This window comes from Boleophthalmus pectinirostris, unplaced genomic scaffold (genome assembly GCF_026225935.1).
Source record: "Boleophthalmus pectinirostris isolate CB_2022bp ecotype Guang Dong unplaced genomic scaffold, ASM2622593v1 HiC_scaffold_3, whole genome shotgun sequence".
NCBI classification, from domain to species: Eukaryota; Metazoa; Chordata; class Actinopteri; order Gobiiformes; family Gobiidae; genus Boleophthalmus; species Boleophthalmus pectinirostris.
This window is the reverse complement of record NW_026571299.1, coordinates 17142180-17163087: the sequence shown is the minus strand read 5'-3', so window position 1 is coordinate 17163087 and position 20908 is coordinate 17142180. Positions and strand designations below refer to the sequence as shown.

Below are 20908 nucleotides of genomic sequence, written 5' to 3'. Positions count from 1 at the left end.
AACTCTGAAGGATAGCTGCAGATTACCCTAGCAAGTCCTGGATTTTTTTTCTTCATTTGTACCAACTTGTACCTACACAGTGCTGCCGAATTAAGAAAATAAAATTGGAGAACGAAGTACAGAGCAATGGGCGTATTCTGATGGCAGTGAAAACAGGTTGATTGACAAAATAATGATTAAAGATTACTCAAAAATGCACGAATCACTCCAAAAACAACTTCTAGAGGGCAAACAAGAGAAGAGGAAACAACTATAACATGATCAAAAGCTCAAAAAAGTTGATTTTGAATAACAGGTCAGTTTAAGAAAAGCCTATATGGACTGTTTATTCTTGTCAGTGTGAGCTCTTAGTTCTTTAGCTTTATCTACGTACATTAAAACAGGCCATATACGTATCTTGAGGACTAAAATGAGGACAGAGAATGCAGACTTCTCCTCTTTGCACCGGGCCGTTTGATGTTAGGTAAGCCTCCTCATTAACACCCCCAGACGCTCCGAGCTGCAGGTCCTAACAATATTCTGAATCCTTGTTGCACTTTGAGCTGGAGTCATTATTTGGATGTTACAAACGAGGGAGAAATACATCAAATCATATTAAGGTGATTCAAATGTGGTTTCCTGTGGTCTGAAGAGAAGTTGTTCACACAGAGAAGAGTGATTTGTTTTATACTGTCATAACGTTTTTTGAAAAGCCTCATGAATATAACGGAACTCCCGACTGCAACACTAACCGTGTTACACATTAGACTCATTTGAGACGTTTTCAACCAAACAGTTTTTTCAATTTGCAAAAACAAAATGGCATTGTAAAGTTTTTGCAAAGCTTTCAAAGTGAAAAACTGAACCCCAGTAATCACTTTAAGATTTGGTGCTTTACTTGAGGGGAAAGAGGCAACAAAACTGTAACTGATCTGTAAAACCAAAGTCTGTCAAAAAATGAAGCATGATATATTGCTACAGAGACATATAATGCAATAAACGATAATACTGAAACTACTTTATGGCAATGACGCAATAACAATAATGCAGGATAATCTCATTACACCTTTTTAAATAGACAGCATTATTAAAAGACATGAGCTCCAACAAATATTCAACCTTTTACAGCTCAAATCTTTGTGCATTACAACAAATATACCCACTTTAACAAAGAGATTGTACACACGATAAATATTGAGCCCCAGAATATACTGTTCCATGTTAAGTCAATACGGTAATTATCCTGACAGGCCTAGTAAAACCATCACATTAGAAGCGCTGTTTCTAATTAGACTGGCCAGCCCTGTTGTATTCTCACATATGACCACTAAATGCTACCTATGTTATTTCAGTCAGACAGAAGAAGACCAGAGAGCACAGGTGAGTCTGAACCATAAACTATATACCATATTTACCATATTTATAAGACGCACTTAAAATCCTTTAATTTTCTCAAAAATCAACAGTGTACCTTGTGTATTAATTCTGGTTGTGCTTACTGGCCTTGAACCGATTTTATGTGGTACACGGCGCTCAAAAACCTGTCAAAATGTTTTAGTACGACTTTGGTAAGACACAAAGCCACACCACTTGATGGATTGTCAGAGCATTACGGCTACAGTAGTCAGGAGCCTTGCAGAATAATACACATTCACCAAGACAGGGAGGCAACACCGGCCGAGTTGTGCCATGATCTGCCAATGGATCGTGGATGCCTGGTCTGAGCTATTGTGAATAAGTTGAATAAAGTTTGACTTATCTGTTTTGTTTCACTTAATGTGCCTTATCTATGAAAATAGACAAGAGAATTCACATTATTATTATTCAACATTATTGACATTGTGCCTTAAAACCCGGTGTGCATTATAATCCGAAAAATATGGTATAGAAGTGGACAAAGTGAGTGTGACGTCACCCATAGTGTTCGGCTTCAGTCAAATGAAGCTCGTGATGCTTGCAGTAACGGGGCGAATTTGGAGCCAGGCTCTACATTATGAATGGGATTTTTTTTTTATGGACAATACAGCAAAATAAAAACCTCAGGATCATGTAACGCGTGTTAATACGAACATTTTAAGACCAAAATGACGAGGCTCACAGCAGCAGTTACAGAGAGAGTGGCCACAATATTCCAATGTAAGTCAATGGGAGTCAGGGTCAGTAGGAGCCAGAAGTGCTTGCATACAAACTTCCTATTTGGAACACAACAGGTTAGTTATGTCCATTTATACATACAGTCTTTGGCCTGATCAAAGGCCAGGCCAGGGGACCAATAAATTTACAGAGTCTAGCTTTAAAAATATGAAAAACTGATTTGTTTGCAGTGGTTCAAACTCTCACTTTACTTGAGTTCGCCAAACAGAGTTCAATGAAAGAATAACATTTCTGTCAACTTTATTTACTATAAAAATCTGTGAATTTCTGTAAAATTGAGAACTTCTGTAGCGATATATTCCTTATTGTGTCAGCCACTTGTTTGAATGCCTTTTGTGCCATATAAAGGAACGTTTTGTGGACACAGAATCTTAGCAAAGTGTTTAAAAAAGTTTTGGACCACCCATACCTTCAAGGATGACTTCTTTGCCCGTTTTCTTCAAGGCCTGGACAGCCTCGTCGTGCGTGGCCTCTCGTAAGTCAAACCCATTGACGGACAAAATGGCGTCACCCACATAAAGCGCCTCGGTCTGGTCTGCTGCCAGCCCTTTAAAAATCTTTGAGATGAGAATTGGCATCTTGTTCTCCTTTCCACCTGAACAACAAAGAATTAAATCAAAGTTAGTCAAAGTATTTTACAGATGTTCAAAATGAGTGTCTATTAAAATCATTAAAAGTGTAGAGTCGTGACATTTATTTGATTTTAATTGAGATTCAGGAATTTCTAAATTGCTATTGGACAGCTTTAGGGCTTTTTCAAGAGGTCTACAGCTAATGGAATCATGTTGTGGAGTCCTAATTTTGAAGATGTTTAAAGGTGCACAATGTAACTTTTTGGTTGGGGGCCTGTCTTGTTTTTATGCAGGGGTCCCACGGTCATGGAAACCCTGGAAAAGTCATGCAAATTGAAAATGTCATTTTCTAGGCTTGGAAAAGTCATGGGATTTTGTAAATTCAATAAAAGCTTTGGAAAAGTCATGGAATTTTAGTGTCTCTTTCAAGCAACTACAGCGTTCTGTTAAGTTATCATTAGGCTATTATGATTATTTCTGAACGTTTGCACCTTTTGTTTAAAAGAGACGACAATAAATGCACTAACAGTATTTTGAATGTTAAAAAACTATAATCCCAAACCATAAGGTGAGTAGAAAGGGTTAACATTTCATATTTAGCTCTAAAAGTCTGATCAATTGTACACATGTAGGTGCTGTAAAGTCATGGAAAACTCACTTTAATTCATGAAAAAGTCATGGAAAAGTTTTGAAATTTTGTCAATGAAAAAAAGTGGGAACCCTGTCTATGAATATGTCATTGCTCTGCCTGGAATGTTCCACAGTGTGACATTAAGCAGCTCAACCTTACATGTGTTAAATTGCATGTGGTTTCATAGCTAAATAGAAAAACAGGCATTCTGACTGTGAGTAGGGTCGCCTCTCCACAGATCTAACCTGCAACTTGGTCAGGTTTGGTCTCCATGAAGACAGAAAAGTTTAATACCATACTGTGAAACATTTCAGACAAAGCAATAACAAAATTATACTGAATGCCATTTCATTTGTTTTTAATAAACACAAATATAAAGTTGACTCAGCAAATTTGAACAATCAATAAAAATATGTCTGTTATAATTATTGTTTTGTATCTCCAATAAAAGTCAGTCCTGGAGGGAAGTGAGATTAAAAAGGTGTTCAAGTCTATATTTCCCATTACTGCAATAAAAGTGAGTAAAAACAAAAAACAAATAAAAGAAAAAATTGGTATATCCATTGGAACCTTATATTAACCCCAAAGAAAGAATAGAATAATACAGTTTGATGCCTATAGGGACTGATTTAACCTGATCCCAACTTGTGTTCCTCCTATAGCTAGCAGTCAGCAGTAATTTCATTTGGATCTCACAGTGCTCCTCCTCTTCATCAGAAATATTACCGTTAATGTCAGCAATCTGTACAGCAGCCTTCGGCACACTGAGGAATTATTTAACAAGAGGATTACGCCCCATTCATTTTAAACATTGCCCTTGCTCCTCTTTTGCTTATGTGCAATTCAACTATTCATCTTTGGAGGCCGCAGTCTCGCTTTGGATTAAAAATATATAGATCATTCATTTATTATATATGTTTTTAGCGCATTGTCTGTTTCTGTTACACTGGACCGCAATGGTACAAGGTTGCTGCAGTTTTAGCCACTTGAATACAAACTGTCACTGAATACCAAGTCCGTCCTTGCAAAGTGCGAGGAAATACTGGCATTGAAGTCATCTCTCCACTTTGCAATATTTCGTTTTTATGGTTTAAACCTTTTAAGAAAACTAGGGATGCCCCAGTATGATACTGGTGTTGGATATCGGCGCCATTACTGAAAATTTTGCTTCGGCTTCCAAATATTGGTTCAGTCGATATGATTTGACAATATAAATTGATGTAGTATGATTCTTTACTGGCCCAGAAAGTCTTAGAGTAAACTTTTATTTAAACAAAGCTGTTCTTTAGTTACTTGAGAGATAAATATCCAACTACATCATACATTTGATTGGTTTTGTTTATTGTTTATTTTTGTTTTAAGGAAATGCTGTTTTCAGTTTCTGCACTGGTATCAGCTGATATTAGGTACCAGAGGTGGGGACTTGCAAGTCGTGACTTGGACTCGAGTCAGACTTGAGTCACAGTATTTTTAGGACTTCAGATGTGACTTGATAAAATGGACTAAGACTTGGGACTCGCCTTGGAATTACAGGTAGATGACTTGGGACTTGACTCGGACTTAAAGTCAAAGACTTGGGACTTACTTAAGACTTGCAAAACAATGACTTGATTCCACCTCTGTCGGGTACTGGCAGATCTTTAAAGCTATAGTATCGGAATCGGTATGGGAATTGGAAAAGTTGAGTGCTGTTTTGATTTGGTGTAGGGCTGAACTATTAGCAATCGGATAAATATTGCAGTTTAAATGGACGCAATACCGTACTTTCCTCCACAGTAAATTATTATTATGTTTTATTCTGCATAAACATTATAATCCTGTAGTTCAAACAGAATTATAATATTAAAACATAAATCACAAATTGAATCGCAATGGTAACGTTAGTCACAAAAAACTCAAGATATTTTCCCCAAATCGTTCATCCCTAGTTTGGTCAGTAAATAAATAAAGGAAAGTTTGCAATTCACAACATACTTGTGGTGCAGCAGTGCCTCAAAGACCCCATTTCATTTTCCATTTGGTTCATTATAGCTTCTAGGCTATCGTCAATGGTAAACTGTTGGCTTTTATGTGTTTTCGGTCAATCAGACTTTGTGCCCTCCAATTTAGTGCAGCACCTTAACTGCTCTGTCAATACTGCAATTCCTGGAAGTAACATACAGTATTAAACCCACTCTCACTCAAAACTCCATGAAACTGATGGTCCTGCAGTAACGTCTTTATGTCATGGACAGGGCACGACCAGTGATTGGCAACTGAATTTTAATTCAAATAATTTACATTTTTTTCTGGTTGATAGTGCAGCATGCTTTTGTTCTTTGAGGTGTTTTCCACAATATAGCTTTTCCAGTTCCAATACGGATATAGACTATAGGTTTAAGGATCTGCCTAGACCAGCGCAGAGACTGAAAACAGCATTTATTTCCTTAAAACAGAACTAAATTAAGGCAAAACTGATCGAAATGCGTTATGTAGCTGTTATTTACCTCTGAAGTAATGACAGAGCATCTTTGGATAAATAAAAGTTCAAACTTTCTGAGTCAGTAAATAGTTTTATTACATCAATGTATATGTCTAATCAGGATAACAGCTGAAACGATATTTGGAAGCTGCGGTCCAATCCAGCTAAATTTTCAGTGTGAGCGCCAATATTAGGTACCAGCATCGGATCGGTGCATCCCTAGTTTTATTTTCACAACAACCAACCTTTCACTTCCAGGTTGTTGTACTGTATAACCCACTGCACCACTCCTGCTCCTTTTAGAGGGCGCTACTTGCTTAAAATGTTTTTGGTTATTCTTGACCTTTATACTAAAAACAGGACAGAACCACATGGAAAGAGCTGAGCAAGGCAAACTTTCCCCACAAATCAACCTTGCAACATTTAAACTATGCTAACTTACCCTTGCACAAATTAGGGTTCCCACTCTTTTTCATTGACAAATTTTCTAAAATTTCCATAACTTTTCATGACCTAAAGTGAATTTTCGATGACTTTACGGCACCCCAAATGTGTAGAATTTAGCATACTTTTAGAGCTAAATATTAAATGTGTGAAAAATCCCTCAGTCTTCCAGGTAGAATCCATGGTAAAAAAAAAAAAAAATGTAATTTGTCAACTGGACAAAAGTTTATTTGGTCAAATAAGTTTCACAGCTCATCCAAGCTGCTTCTTCAGTTCTGGTCAGACGCTGGTGGATACTTCTTTATAGCTGCCTGAAGGAAGGAGCTAACTACAAAGAAACTACTCTGAAACTAACATACCTACCCAGAAACTGTAAACAGGTAGATGTGTTAATTTCAGAGTAGTTTCATTGTGGTTAGCTCCTCCTTTTCCGCCAGATATAAGGAAGTGTCTACCAGCATTCTCATTAGAACTGAAGAAGCAGCTTGGATGAGCTATGAAACATATTTGCCCAAATAAACTTTTGTCCAGTCGACAAATTGAATTTCTCCTTTGTCTAAATATGAAATGTTAACAAAAGATACGTTCGGAAATAATAATAGCCTAATAATAACTTGACAGAATGCTGTAGAAAGAGATACTAAACTTCCATGACTTTTCCAGGCCTAGAAAATGACATTTTAAATTTCCATGACTTTTCCAGGATTTCCATGACCGTGGGAACACTGCATATGATTTTATTGCGCACAAATTTCTGACACACTTTACTGTACACACTTTAGGGTCACCAACTGGCCTTCTTATATAACCTATTCGTGCCTGCACATTCTTTCAGATTTTATATTGACATAATACTAAATAAACACTGGCACACGGCACAGAGTAATCCCTTGCATATTTCACCCTGCACCCAGCTGCCAGCGCTGTCACTCCATCCATACAGCGTCGTATGTGGGTGCTAGGGTGCCACTGCTGTCCTAAGCCCTGACAGGTAAATGAATGGGAGAACTTTATTAGCCGCTGACATGTACGTAATTAGCTAAGTCCGTCCTAACCGAGTGTGTTTGTTTTGATACAAGGCATGCACTTTGAAAGATTTCAGCATGATCAGCATTTAACTTTACCAGACTTGATCGGCCTGCTTGCATGTAGCTCTATTGAACGCTAACAGGAAAAGTGTCAAAACAAAACTTATGACAGGAAATGTATAAAAAGGTTGTTTGGGTGAGTTATAAATAGAAAAAAAAAAGCGCAAAGGAAGTAAGGCGCTACTTGCGTTGTTCTGTTGACGTGAGCTCACTGGCAAAAACGCTTAAGTCAGCAATAACAAGCAATCATGACACACGCTGATGAATTCATAAATAATACATCTATTCTTCAGTCAAAGAAAACAGAGGCTATTTAATAATTGAGTAATATAAAATAAGCATATCTTTACCAGTTAATATCAAAACAGTAGACTAGACTGCATTTTCTGTAAGAGTCTGGGTCTGGGTTCCAGTCTCTTTAGTTAATCGGCGTGTCACTCTGGCCAATAAGACGAATGCAATGACCGTCCTATATTTATGCCTACATTTTCATCCACTGCTGAAATCCTAAGTCCATGTCAGATGTGCTAATTTGAAATGTGTTGTAAAAATTACTCACAGCAGGAAACTTATTAAGAAAGCATTCATTATTCACAAGGTATTTTGCTATTAAAAAGGTGCTGATTTTCTTAATGAATGATTTTATTCATGAAAAACTGAATTTTCCAAATGTATTCCTCACTTTCCTAACATATTCCTAGCATCCTAATTATTCACCGTCGTGTTTATAAGCACAACTTTCAGAGGCTACAGTGGCCAACAGCGTGCTACACAGCAAAAACTGAAGAGTTAAAATTGACTCTCAATTTTAACAGGGTTTATGTGAGTCCAATCTGTTCTAGAGTTAATTTAATATTTTTGGAAATGTTAATTAAGTAACACTGGACCAAAGTTCCTGTTTAACCCCGAAATCAATAGTTATATTAACGTTTTGAGAGTAAACGGATAACACTTTGTAGGGTTATCCTGATTTAGCTAAACAACACACAGAAGTGTTTTATTTTTACACTTTATTTTGGTTAATTTAAGATGAAATTATGTACAAAACTGGTTCAAACTGGTCTTCTCTCACTGGGAGTTTGAAGTGGTGGGTAAGAGGTGCTAAATTAACACTAAGATGAATTAACTTCAACCATATCAACACTGGAAAATAACCCCAACTCCAACCCCCATTTAACTTTCAAATAGTTAAATAAGATTTTTGTGTTTAAAAACAACTCTGAACAACCTGAAATTCCAGTTTTTGCTTTGTAGTTGTTGCATCTTGGACTGAATTTTATAATTCAGTTTCATCTTGTCCCATAGGACTTTTAAAATAAATCTGCACTGGGGCAGAACAGATATGTTACTTTATTACATGAAAAATATATATATTGTACCATCTTTTTAACCACAAAAATTTTCATGTCCATCACTGTTGAACTTCCAGTCTCTCACTTCCTCAGTCAGAGCTCCATGGTTACACCCAGCGGCATCTGCTCTGCTGCTCTCTCCTTGTCTGTGGCTGCTCCTGCACTGACTCCTGCTCCCCCAGTGCCTCCTCCAGTGGGTCCTCCTCCAGTGGGTCCTCCTCCAGTGGGTCCTCCTCCAGTTGGTCCTCCTCCAGTTGGTCCTCCTCCAGTTGGTCCTCCTCCAGTTGGTCTTCCTCCAGTTGGTCTTCCTCCAGTTGGTCCTCCTCCAGTTGGTCTTCCTCCAGTTGGTCTTCCTCCAGTTGGTCCTCCTCTGACTCATTCTCCAGTGGGTCCTCCGGCGCCTCGTCCATGACTCCTCCAATGACTCATTCTCTAGGGGCTCCTCCTGTTACTCCTCCAGTGACTCCTCTATGGCTTCGCCCTTGGCTCTTCCTTGACTCCTCCAGTGCCTCCACCAGTGCCTCCACCAGTGCCTCCTTCAGTGCCTCCTTCAGTGACTCCTCTCGAGTCTCCTTCAGTGGCTCCTCCTCCAGCGGTTCCTCCTCCAGTGGCTCCTCCTCCAGCGGTTCCTCCTCCAGTGGTGCGTCCTTCAGTGACTCCTCCTTCAGTGACTCCTCCATTGACTCATTCTCCAGTGGCTCCTACAGTGGCTCCTGCAGTGGCTCCTGCATCGGCTCTGCAGTGGCTCTTGCAGCGGCTCCCGCAGCGGCTCCTGCAGCAGCTCCTGCAGTGGCTCCTCTAGTTCTCCAATGACTGCCCCTCTCCTGTCGCCTCCAGTAATTCCTCCAGTAACTCCTCCAGTAGCTCCTCCAGTGTGCGTGGGCCGCAGATCCCTAAAATTAACACCGGCGAAGAACTCTGGTCCCAGCCACATAGCTTTCATCCAGGGCCAATGACAACTGTGCTCTCCGCTCAGCTGTTCATGTGGCGCAGGCTGTAGGCCACAACTTTCCTCTCACTGCACCGTCAATGTTCACGCTCTGCTTTCTGACGCCTCTCAAGACAGCTACAGACACCACCAGTGACAAGAATTTAAAATACTTGTTGGTTCTTTCAATGTATATTTGTTTGTTTGGATTGCTCAGTGTAAAGGGTTTAAGGTGGCATTCGGAGTGAGTTGTTTTAAGGAAGCCTGTCCTATAAACATTTTCACATCCTAGAAAGCTGAAAAAATATGACTAAAATAACTCCCATGCCCTTTCAGAAGCGACTCCAAACTGAAAGTAACAACTACAGAAGTTAGAATTGCTCAGCTGATATATGTGCTTTGACTTCCGAGTTGAGAAAAGCATATATTATATTTCACTACAAAATGTATTATTTCACTGGACAAGGCAAAACAACTCAGAGAAACATAAAAGTGGTCAAATGTCAGCAGAGTTTTTAGGTCTCAAATCCTTAATATGCCAAATCATGTAGAAGTTTAAAGGTGCACTATGAAACTTTTCTCATGGATGGTTATTCCTTTGCCTGAAATTTTCCACAGCATGACATTAAACTTATAATTTGTGGAAAAGCAAGTGCATTTTCCATGATATTTTTGTGATAAAACCAAAGCAAAGCAAGATGGCAAACAACAGTTCATCTTTAAATTACCCAGCTTCCCCCACTTCCTATCTAAATTTCGACCTCGTTCTTTGGTTACAGCAATAGCTTAAGAAGACTATTCTACCATTCTTCACCTTTCTCTCCCCCTCTTGCTCCCTCTCTGTCCGGTGGAGACAGTTGGACCCACCTCCCTTCACGCTGCCTCTGAACCAACCCCATCAAAACAATGTCAAAACCACACGGGTGCCACTCTGTGATTATGTTTTAATAATATGCTGTCTGATTGCTCAAAGCCCCCCATTTGCACACAGATGGACATTGCGTTTATGTAGCTATGGGCTGCCTGTATTGTCACTGTTGTTGTAGATGCTTCAAATTACCATGTCACTGTCTGCACAACTACACTGGTGATGACACATGCTCGGGACATGACAATGGGACCCACCTGTCAATCAAATTCAGACAAAATGGTGGAGATAGCATGTAAATGAATGTACATTGTTGCCAAATCTACACTGGAATGAAGGGGTATAGAAAAACCTAGACTAGATATATTGTCTTCACGGGTAAACCACGACTATTGGTTGGACACGTGCTTTTTTTTGGCATTTCCTTTTGTTTTGGAGCGATCGTGGACGATGATCTTTGTGCCTCCTTTATCGTTATTGTTGGTTTGTGAAGCCATAAACGAAAACAAAACTGGCAGATAAGAACTAAGAGAAGAAGATAAGAACAAAAAAAAAAGTGATTGTATTTCTGTTCGAGGGGTTAGTATATGGAACAATCTGAGTGATGATTTTAAAAAAGTCTAACACTGTAGAAGCCCTTAAAAAGAAAAAAAAAAAATTGTGTAAAGCATTATGTTTTGAAAGATATAGAGCTCTGGAATGAATAAATTATGCATTAAATTTGTTTGCTTTAATGTATATATTGTCTCTTACATGTGCAGTAAGTCATATGTGAAATTTTAAATGCAAACTCGCTGTTCATGTGCTGTTTTTCTTTCTTGGAATTCTGTAATTGTTTAATAAGGTTAGGCATTAGAAGTACTTTTTACTCTAGCCTAAACCCTTTTGGTCATGATCCATGGGTTTGCAGTCTAATATTTTGTTTTGTTTTGTTTTGTAGTGCTACAAAATGACAGAATAAACTACTACTATTGTATTACTAATGTACTATTATATCTTTGCCAAGAATGTTCCACGGTATGGCAGTGAACATATCTCCATGGTGATAAACAGGAAGCCCTACAGGTCAGGTTATCTGTGCAGAGGTAAACCCACGCGGAGTAAGATGTTTTTTGATGTATTTTTGAGCAACAAAAACATGTTAGAGTGAAGTAAGGTTAAATCTATACTGTGGAACATTCAAAGTGAAGCAATAAATTTTCCATGAACACAAGACTCCCACCAGTTACATAGTACACCTTTATACAGCAAAGCAGATCTTTTAAAGAGAAACTAATTTGATGGAGGCAAAAATCATGCATATACATCTTTGAAATATGTGTCTAGTACAGGGGTGGGCAAACTACAGCCGGGGAGCCATATGCGGTCCTTTAATCTTTTTAATCAGGCCCCCCGAACTTGAATAATAATAATAAAAAGAAGAAGAAGAATTTTTAGTGTTTTAATAAATAGTAAATACTGTGCGAATTGAAAGAGATATTTTGTTGAAATGCTTTGTATTATGGGATATTTATTTATTTATTTTTCTCTCTTATGAGGTGGATTACCAAAAAACTCCATCCATCTGCTCCTGGTCCAGCCCTTCTGTCAAATTTTAGAACCTTTTGTGGCCCACGAGTCAAAAAGCTTGCCCATCCCTGGTCTAGTAGCTGTAGTAGTTGTAGCAGTAGTTGTTGTAGTAGAAGTTCTAGTACACAGTGATTTTATCTTAGTATTTGTTAAACAACTAGAACCACTTTCAAGTGTTTGGGCTAGAGTTTTTAGTGTCTGGCCCAAGGACACAAAAAGTAAGGTTTTGAACATTTAACTCTTGGTTAATGGAGAGTGAGACAGCGTCCTCTCTTCTGAGCGACTGCCACTCAAAAAATACAACATAATAGTAGCAATTTTGGATATACGATTGTCCAAAAGTTAACATTTAAGACATAACAATATGCATTTTTGTTATTTCTGTTTCTTTAAAATGTATAATCTTGCTTTCACACTTTTTGCCTCTGGTTTAAAAATAAGAAAAAATCTATAAAGACCCAGATACACAATGTCTGTTTAATCTTCCATATTTACATAACTCGAAACAGCTCAACCCGCACATTCAGAGCTCATATCAGACGGGGCATGGCAGAACAGTTGGATAGGTGAAAACTTGTAAATGTAAAACTCACATCCTACTAAGTTATGTTCAAACATTCAATCTCTCTCCATGTGAACAAGTCTGTGTCTCTTAAGAATTCTACTATTTCCAAGAGGCCAATTAGCACGTTAGCTCACACTTCACGTTATTACTTAAGTGTTTTCTTTTGGACAAGTTGTGGTTTTGAAGCAAGTTTGGAAGCAGGTAATATTTAATGAAAAGTTAATAGCTCTAATCTGTGGTCATGCTGTTGTTATTGCTTTGGAATGATCCTTAGGATAGCATTAAGCTTATCTCCATGGAGACAAAGAGCTGACGCCACCAGGCAAAGCTACAGGTCAGATCTGTGGAGAGGCATGTTCCCTAACAGGCATGTTTTTCAATGTATTTTTTTTTTTTTTTGCAATAAAACAGGTAAAATGTAGCCTGATGCATCAGCCGGTTTCACTTTGTGGAAACCGTCTGACCTCGCAGCATTAGGATTTGTTCGCTTGGCGGTAGGCAGGTACTTTTTAAATTTAACCAATCATTGCTATTTGGTCATGACATATGTAATGCGCCAAATCTCATAGGAAGAAGGGCAATCACTTCTTCCACCTTGATAAAATTCACAAAACATTCTCTTTGTTTCGGCTTTAAATCCTTGATCTTGGGAATCGTTGCCAATACAGAATTTATGACTTTGTCTACATCCACCTCGACCACTTTGTTTTCTGTTGTGCTGTACCACAAAAGGGACCCAGTCATGGCTTCACAGCTCTTCGCTGTCTACAACTTCTGGGGTTTTTGCAAACCATCTAGTGTATTCTGATTACTGACCTAGTCACTGGAGAGAAATGAAATTGAGCGGAGGCACTAGGTGACGCCAGCCTGGCTAGGTAAAATGCCATACTGCAGATCATCCAGCACAAATTTATAATATCTCATCTATCAAAACAGACTACTGATGGACCTTGGACTGTGACAATAATCAACTTATTGTTCAGTATATGAAAAGTGGAAGAATATTTTCGGTTATTCAGTAGGACTATTTATCTTGTGCACTGGTCAGGAACATTTTTATGGTAGGCGACCATAAAGTTTGATAGAGAACTTTATACTATAACTACAGTATCAAATTCACAGACAATTATCTGACATAAACACCTGACTTGTGTTTTGTTTCATTCACACGTGTGTGAATAATCCTGTAACATTAGTCTGTCAACATCTCCAAAGCTCAAAATGCATCATCCACCTTATGATGTCATGAAGCAACAGTTATCAAGTTAACAGACATTTAGATTTTGTTCAATAGATTAGCTCAAATAATCCAAATGATTCTAGTGAAGGTTTATGGAGTTTGAATACAAAGCAGAACACCTGTACTACCACATGACATCAGCCTAAATGTGCAGGGTTTGGTTGATAAAATGTGTGAATGAAACAAAACACAACTCCGGGTATGTTTTGGATGAGGAAACATTATAACACGACTTTAAATCAATATTAAAGACAGATTATAACCTAGATTGATATGTACCCCTGCTTCTGTCTGATACTAGGGCTGCGTACTGAAACAACTTTTAATTCATGGAACCTCCGAGTCCTCTACCAGCTGCTTTCTCATTTTCCAGACAATTCAAAGCATATCCAAGTTTCCTAACCTCACTGTTTGTCCTGTGCGTAACGACTTGTTAGTGTAACTTCGCTTGAACGCCATACACGGACTGTGAAATGTTGCTTTTTGTTGACCCCGGGACTCTGAAAGTGCTCCCTGCTGAGGTGGCGTTCAACCCAGCATGAGATAAGCACAGCTGTCATTTTTACTCTTACATCAACACAGACAGTTTGTACAGCTAACTTCGCAAATGGAGCAACTGCAAAAGCATAATTATACGGGCTCAAAGTTACAAAAAACGACGCCCCGGGCAACTTTTTACGCTGGTTGGGCGCATGGTGCTCGCTGACGCATAGAGAGTGCACTCCTAAAAAGTCTGCATAACTTCAGTCAAGTGAAAGTCGCGGGTTTTTGAGATTTCCTCGTTGATAAATCGCACAATTACGCACCTTTAATGCTGATCCCGAGTCCTCCAACATCTTGTTTGGTCACTCGCACGGTGCGCTTTACGTTGGTGATGGTTTCAGGCACCGGGGAAGAGCTGAGGTTCGGCGGGTCTCCGTTTATGGCACCGACCGGGCTGGGGCTGGGTTTCGCGGGCTCTTCGGTAGTTTCCCCCGGGTTAAGAGTGAGCGTGTCCTCGGTGAGGGTAGCCAGCACGCGGATCCAGCGGTCCACGGTCACCCGGAGTTCCAGCAGTCCCGTCTTCTGTGCCTTCATCGCGGCAGCCATGTTTCATCGCATTCCTGGAATAACTCCGGACTGTGCAGCGGTCCTGTAAAGAGATAGGGGCTGGGACGGGCCGGGGCAAGGGGCGCGCGGAGAGTAGACAGTCCCCCCACCCTCCGATCACTCCTCCCAGCGTCACTCCTGAGCGCTTTACAACCGGCTCAGGAGCGTGGAGTTACAGCGAAGTTACCTCCTATTTAAAGAGCTAGTCCTGTCCACTAGACTTTGTTGAATGGCAAAAATGAGAATAGTCAAATCACAAGAGTTTGGAAAAAGTATAAATTAAGATGCTCTAACCTTAAGCCTTTAATACACTCATAATATTCTTAAAATAGCTTTAAATCATTAAGTAATATTGGAAAAATGGCAAAGTTATCCGGGGAATTCCTCTATCGTCCAGGCAGCCAAACATAAATAAATAAATGAAGGAAATCTGGAATAAAAAGTGAAATTTTATACGTCTTTGCCACTCGTCCAACAAAAGAAATAATGTAGGTTCACTCATAAAAAAAAAAAAAAAAAAAAATGTATCCATAGACATAACCTCATAAACCATAACTGTCCTGAGGTTTACTGACAAAATGACTAGGGGTGTGCAAAAATATTGAAATATCGATATATTGTACCGTTTAATGTGATGATACAGTATTGATATCGTGGGCTGCTCTATCGATATATCACCAAAAGTAGTTTTTGGTGTATTTTGGCGCTACAGTTTTGTTGCTTGTTTAGAGGAAGGAAACTCATTTGACATTTTCACATTTTTTTATGAGTAAAATGGCTTTTTTCATATTAACTTTGCAAAAGAAGTGGTTTAACAAAGACTGTTAATATCACAGCCGTGATTTAACCATTATTTTTTATTGAACCGTATCGCATCGTATTTAAATATATCATATCGAAACAAAAGTGCACTGTATTGAGCTACGTATCATGGTCTATGTATCGTATCAGCATCTTCGTAATGATACCCAGCCCTAAAAATGATTGATACAAATAAGTGATAAGTGATTCTGTACCATCTTCTGAATTCATGATGGGAAGAATACTTATTAATAATGTATTTAGTTATAGAATACTGATTATCTACTTTAAAATGTATTTTGTGGAGTATTCCGATACATAATCCAATCAGAATGAGCCTATTGTGTACTGAATACTTTCATGCAGAGTTGCATAAATTGTGGTGTAAAAACTTAACAGCTTTATATTTGTTTCATCGTTTGTTATGGATTTCCTATCAGTAATTGCAGAAGGAAAACCTAAACATGCACACGTTATTTTTTCTTACTGATTCTGTGCAGTTTGAAGCATAAATTGTATGATCATGTATTCTTTGATTTTAAGTAAGTGTATTCCAGTATTCCAGAGTATCAGCAAATGAAAGAGTAACTGTACCAGAATACAAAATGTGTATAGTGAATATGTATTCTTTAGGTACATGTATTTACTTGTACTTGTACTTCCCTACACTGATACAATGCTAAGTGTCTTGCTCTAGAGCTGTAATCGAACCACTAACCGTCCATTTATAAGACATTCCGCTGTCTATGGATGTTCATGTCTGTCCCTTGCTCCAATAACTTTCTGCAAAATTAGCGACAAATTTGAGACACATTTTTGCATATTCTTTGGCCTTCTGAACAATTTTACTTTCTATAAAGTGTCTGGCAGCTTCTCCGGAACAGGAATGTGCTGATCGGCTGCACAAAAAATAGACTAACCCAAAGCAGACTCAGATTTATAAAATTCCAATTCTCAGTGGGTGTCCTTCTACAGTCTAAACGTCTCCTCTCTCCTAAAGCTCTTTTTGAAAGGGCTCTGTAGTTTTTGCTTGAGTTCAATGTGAAGTTTTATATCTTGCATAATCATGTACAGTAACATCATAATTTCAATGATAAATAATCATTTGTGCGCTAAATCAGAGGTCCACCTTCAGTCATATAAGGTGCTTATATAAAGTTCAGTAGACTTTATATTAAAGGTCTTTTATTACACAAAACTGACTCTTGTGAGTGTCAGGTTATGTTATAATGTTGTTACCTCATCAAAAACAAACTTGGAGTTGTGTTTTGTTTTAAGTAATGCTGCATTATTAAGTTTTCTACATCTCCAAAGCTCAAAATGCTCTGTTCCACCTTGTGATGTCATGAAGCCATAGTTTTCAAGTTAACAGCTCCTTTTACCTTTATTTCTGTAGAGACTGGCAATTACATGGCTGAAATTATCCAAATGATTCTAGTGAAGGTGTCTGGAGTTTAAAAACACAGTGGAGCACTTCTGCTATTATTACATGACATTGCAAGATGGAACAGAGTGCTTTTATTTTGACAGAAGAACTGAGCCTAATTATGCAGCAATTGTGAGTTAAACGTGTGAATGAAACAAAACACAACATGTTTTTGATGAGGAAAAAATATTATAACATAGATCAGAAACACTGTAAAATGTTCCCTTTAACTTCTATAACAGCAACAACCAACTAAAGAGTTTTCCAAGTGCAGTGATCAAAACATTTAGTAACATGAATAAATAAATGCAATAAATACTTGACTATATTGGATAAAAATAGATGTTGCTTACAGTGTGCAAGTAGCTGATGCATAACTACAAACAGCAATTTTGTAAATTATGCAACTCTGGTGGAGGATAAGCATATCTATCAACAACACAAAGCGAAGTTACAGGTGGAAAAAATGGATTCATGTGAGTTTTAAGCCATGTTATAATGCTGCTAAATCTTCTTGATCACGTATCTTTGAGTAATCCTTTATTATTAGCCTCAAAACGCCCTGTTCCACCTTGTGATGTCATGTCACTTTCAAGTTCACGGCTACCTTTTACCTTTTGTTCAGTAGAGATTGGCGCAATTCCAGGGCTGAAATCATCCGAATAATTCTAGTGAAGGTGTACGGAGTTTAAAAACACAGTGAAGAACTTCCTGTATTACTGCATGACATCACAAGGTGGAACAACATGTTTTCTGTTTGAGAGAAATCTGCAGGATTTGTGTATTAAACATGTGTGAATGAAACAAAACAAAACTCCAGGTATGTTTTTTGATGAGGAAACAACATTATAACATAGATCAGAAAATAATGTAATATGGGCTCTTTAATGCCATGCTGTGAAACATTCCATACCATCTCCATGGAGACAAGCAGAAAAGTTACACAGTGTACCTTTAAGTTGTGTTTGCTCAGACTTTTTGGTTGGTACGAGTTCTAACAGGCTGCAAATTCCCATGGCAACTTGTTTTATCCCTTTGGAAGAATTCTCAGTAAATGACAGAAAATTAAGTGAGCTTACTGCAGCTTTTACTTTTCCTTTAAACAAGGTCGATCCGATTGGAAACGGTGCCGAGCTCATGCCACAGTTCAAAAAGGGTCTTGTTGAGCCCTCTATTAATAGTCCGTGTGAGACCAAGTTACATAATTAAGTTTGCCTTATTTATTTATATATTCAAAGAGTATACCAGTCACCAGCTCACGCCACAGAGCTCATTTAGAGTGTGGCCAGACTTTTTGGTTACACTTAATCCAGATAGGAATGGTAAAATATACACAGTGAAGAAGAAACTGAAGTGATGGTATTGTAGAGTACTTTGCTAACATGTAAAATATTTGTACTATTCAGGGGTAAATGCTTGTTTTGATTTGACTGCAAAATATTGTAGACATAATTTAAAAAACATGCTGTCTAGAGCTAAGGTTTGCATTTTTTACCCAAATCTTAGAGAAAGCCAATTGCATCGCCATCAATAAATATTACTTGTTTAAAATGTACTTCAAGAGTAAAAAAGAAAAGTATTTCAGATCTAATAAAGCTTCAGATGTAGTGATTTGGATAAATATTTGTTCAACAGAAACAATTGAATCAATAGTTTTTTCTATATGTTTTTATTTGTTTGTTGTTGTTGTTTTTTCAGAACTGTTCTAAATCGTAAAAAGATTATTTATTTGTATGCAGGTAATGTGACACTTTCCTTGCAGAATGCTCATCAAAACAATGCAATGTACTTAAAAATAAAAAAATCTTTAAAGGTGCACTGCATAACTTTTCTTGGGGAGGGTACACCACATGCTAGTTTCCTTGTAGATGTACCTACCTGTTGGCTGAAATGTTTCACAGTGTGGCATTAAACTTTTCTGTAACCATGGGAATAAGCAGGCCAAGGTACAGATCAGCTCAGTTCAGAGGCGGATCCGCTCACACAAGAATACATGTTTTTAAAAGTATTTCAGAACAATAAAGTCACCTCTAATAAAACAAAGCCTGTATAGATTTTTAATGCCACACTGTGGAACATTAGCCAGGTTGGCGTCACCTAGTGCCTCCGCTCAATTTCATTTCTCTCCAGCGACTAGGTCAGGAATCGGAATGCACTAGAAGGTTCGCAAGAAACCCGGAAGTTGTAGACCGCACACTGGCCAATCAACGAAGAGCTGAACCAACCCGAGTTGCGATATCAGACTGCATACACTATCCTACTTTGCACTTCCTTTGTCAAATACAGACTTTATATTTTTTATTGCACCTTCAATTCGCAAGTTCATCTCGCAGAAATGACAATGATTGTTGACAGACATGTTCACTCTCTGCTTTGTTTGCTGTTGTGCAGGCAGTTACTCGACACCACTGAGCATTAGATACATCATGACCAAATATCAGCGACTGGTTAAATAAAAAAGCACCTGCCTGCTTTTGAGTGAATGAATCCTAATGCAGTTTTCACAAGTGAAACCAGCTGATGAACCAGGCTAGTAGAACATACCAAGCAAAGTATTATATCCCCAAAGAACCCTCCATCAGAAAAGTTACACAATGTAGCTTTAAATCTCTTCTTTACAAAGTTGTGGCATGGCAACAAAGCAGCAGCGTCGTGCATAAAGTAGAAAGAACAACTTGTTTAAAATATTGATAGAGAAACATATTTGCAATTCGTTACATCATAATTTGATTAAAAATGCATAAAGTCACCCCATGCATCTCTCAAATCTCTGCTGTGTTGGCTTACATAGAACTGAGTAGGTTTTACACAAGCTCTCGTCAGATCACATCAGACTCAAAGAGGTTCTCAAACAGCGGGGCACAGTCCGCAGGCAGTACAGTACATGAGCTGACTCTAGTGGTGCTTTATCTTACAGTGCCCTTGTTGACAGAAGTTACATGTTTGTTTGTTGTTGTTTTTTTTGTCTTGAGGATAGTGGAATGAATCGTGAAGTATTTTAGGTGTCTAGGAAGGCACTACCTGGTTCAGTCCTGGTTCAGTCCTGGTTTAGTCCTGGTTTAGTCCTGGTTTAGTCTGTTTTACTGGTTTAGTCCTGGTTTAGTCCTGGTTTAGTCCTGGTTTAGTCCTGATTTAGTCCTGGCAGATGCTTACAGGAGCATTGTGAGTAAACTACCATCTAATGGAAAGTTGAGGTATACTTAAACTTTGTAAAAAAAAAAAAAAAAAAAAAAAACATCACTGAGTTAAGTCTTGTCATGTTACTCTTTGTATGGAGTAAAACACCATATTACTCAATAATGTTTAGTAAGCAACCCATTTCAATGAACTTAAAAGATGCATTGTGTAACTTTTTTAGTCATCATGGAGACCAAACCAGACCAAGTTACAGGTCAGATCTGTGGAAAGGCAATCACAGTCAGAATACTTGTTTTTCTAGGTCATTTTGAGCAATAATATTACCTGTAATTAAATAAATGTAAAGTAGAGAAGCTTAATGTCATATGGTGGAACATTCCAGGTAGAGCAATGACATATCCATAGAAACAAGGTGACGGACCCTCCACCAGAAAAGTTACACAGTGCCCCTTTAAATAAACTGAACTGTTATTTCTTGTAAATATAAGTGAATAAATCCAATGCATTATTATAATTTATGATATATAAATTTATCAAAACATCCAGTCAACAATTTGTATTAGATTAGATTAGAAGTATATTCTCAAACAGAGCTGCTATAAT

General features: G+C 38.1%; 1 protein-coding gene across 1 annotated transcript in view; it reads right to left on the bottom strand.

Annotated features, from left to right (window-relative positions):
* snta1 (syntrophin, alpha 1) overlaps positions 1-15042 on the bottom strand; it is a 67215-nt gene extending 52173 nt beyond the window's left edge. Inside the window, exons 1-2 of the mRNA XM_020939770.2 lie at positions 14658-15042; positions 2543-2728 (exon numbers count right to left, since the gene is read on the bottom strand). Coding sequence (XP_020795429.2) covers positions 2543-2728; positions 14658-14940 — 469 coding nt within the window. The 5' untranslated portion in view covers positions 14941-15042. The remainder of the gene's footprint in view (positions 1-2542; positions 2729-14657) is intronic.
* Positions 15043-20908: the final 5866 nt, after the last annotated feature.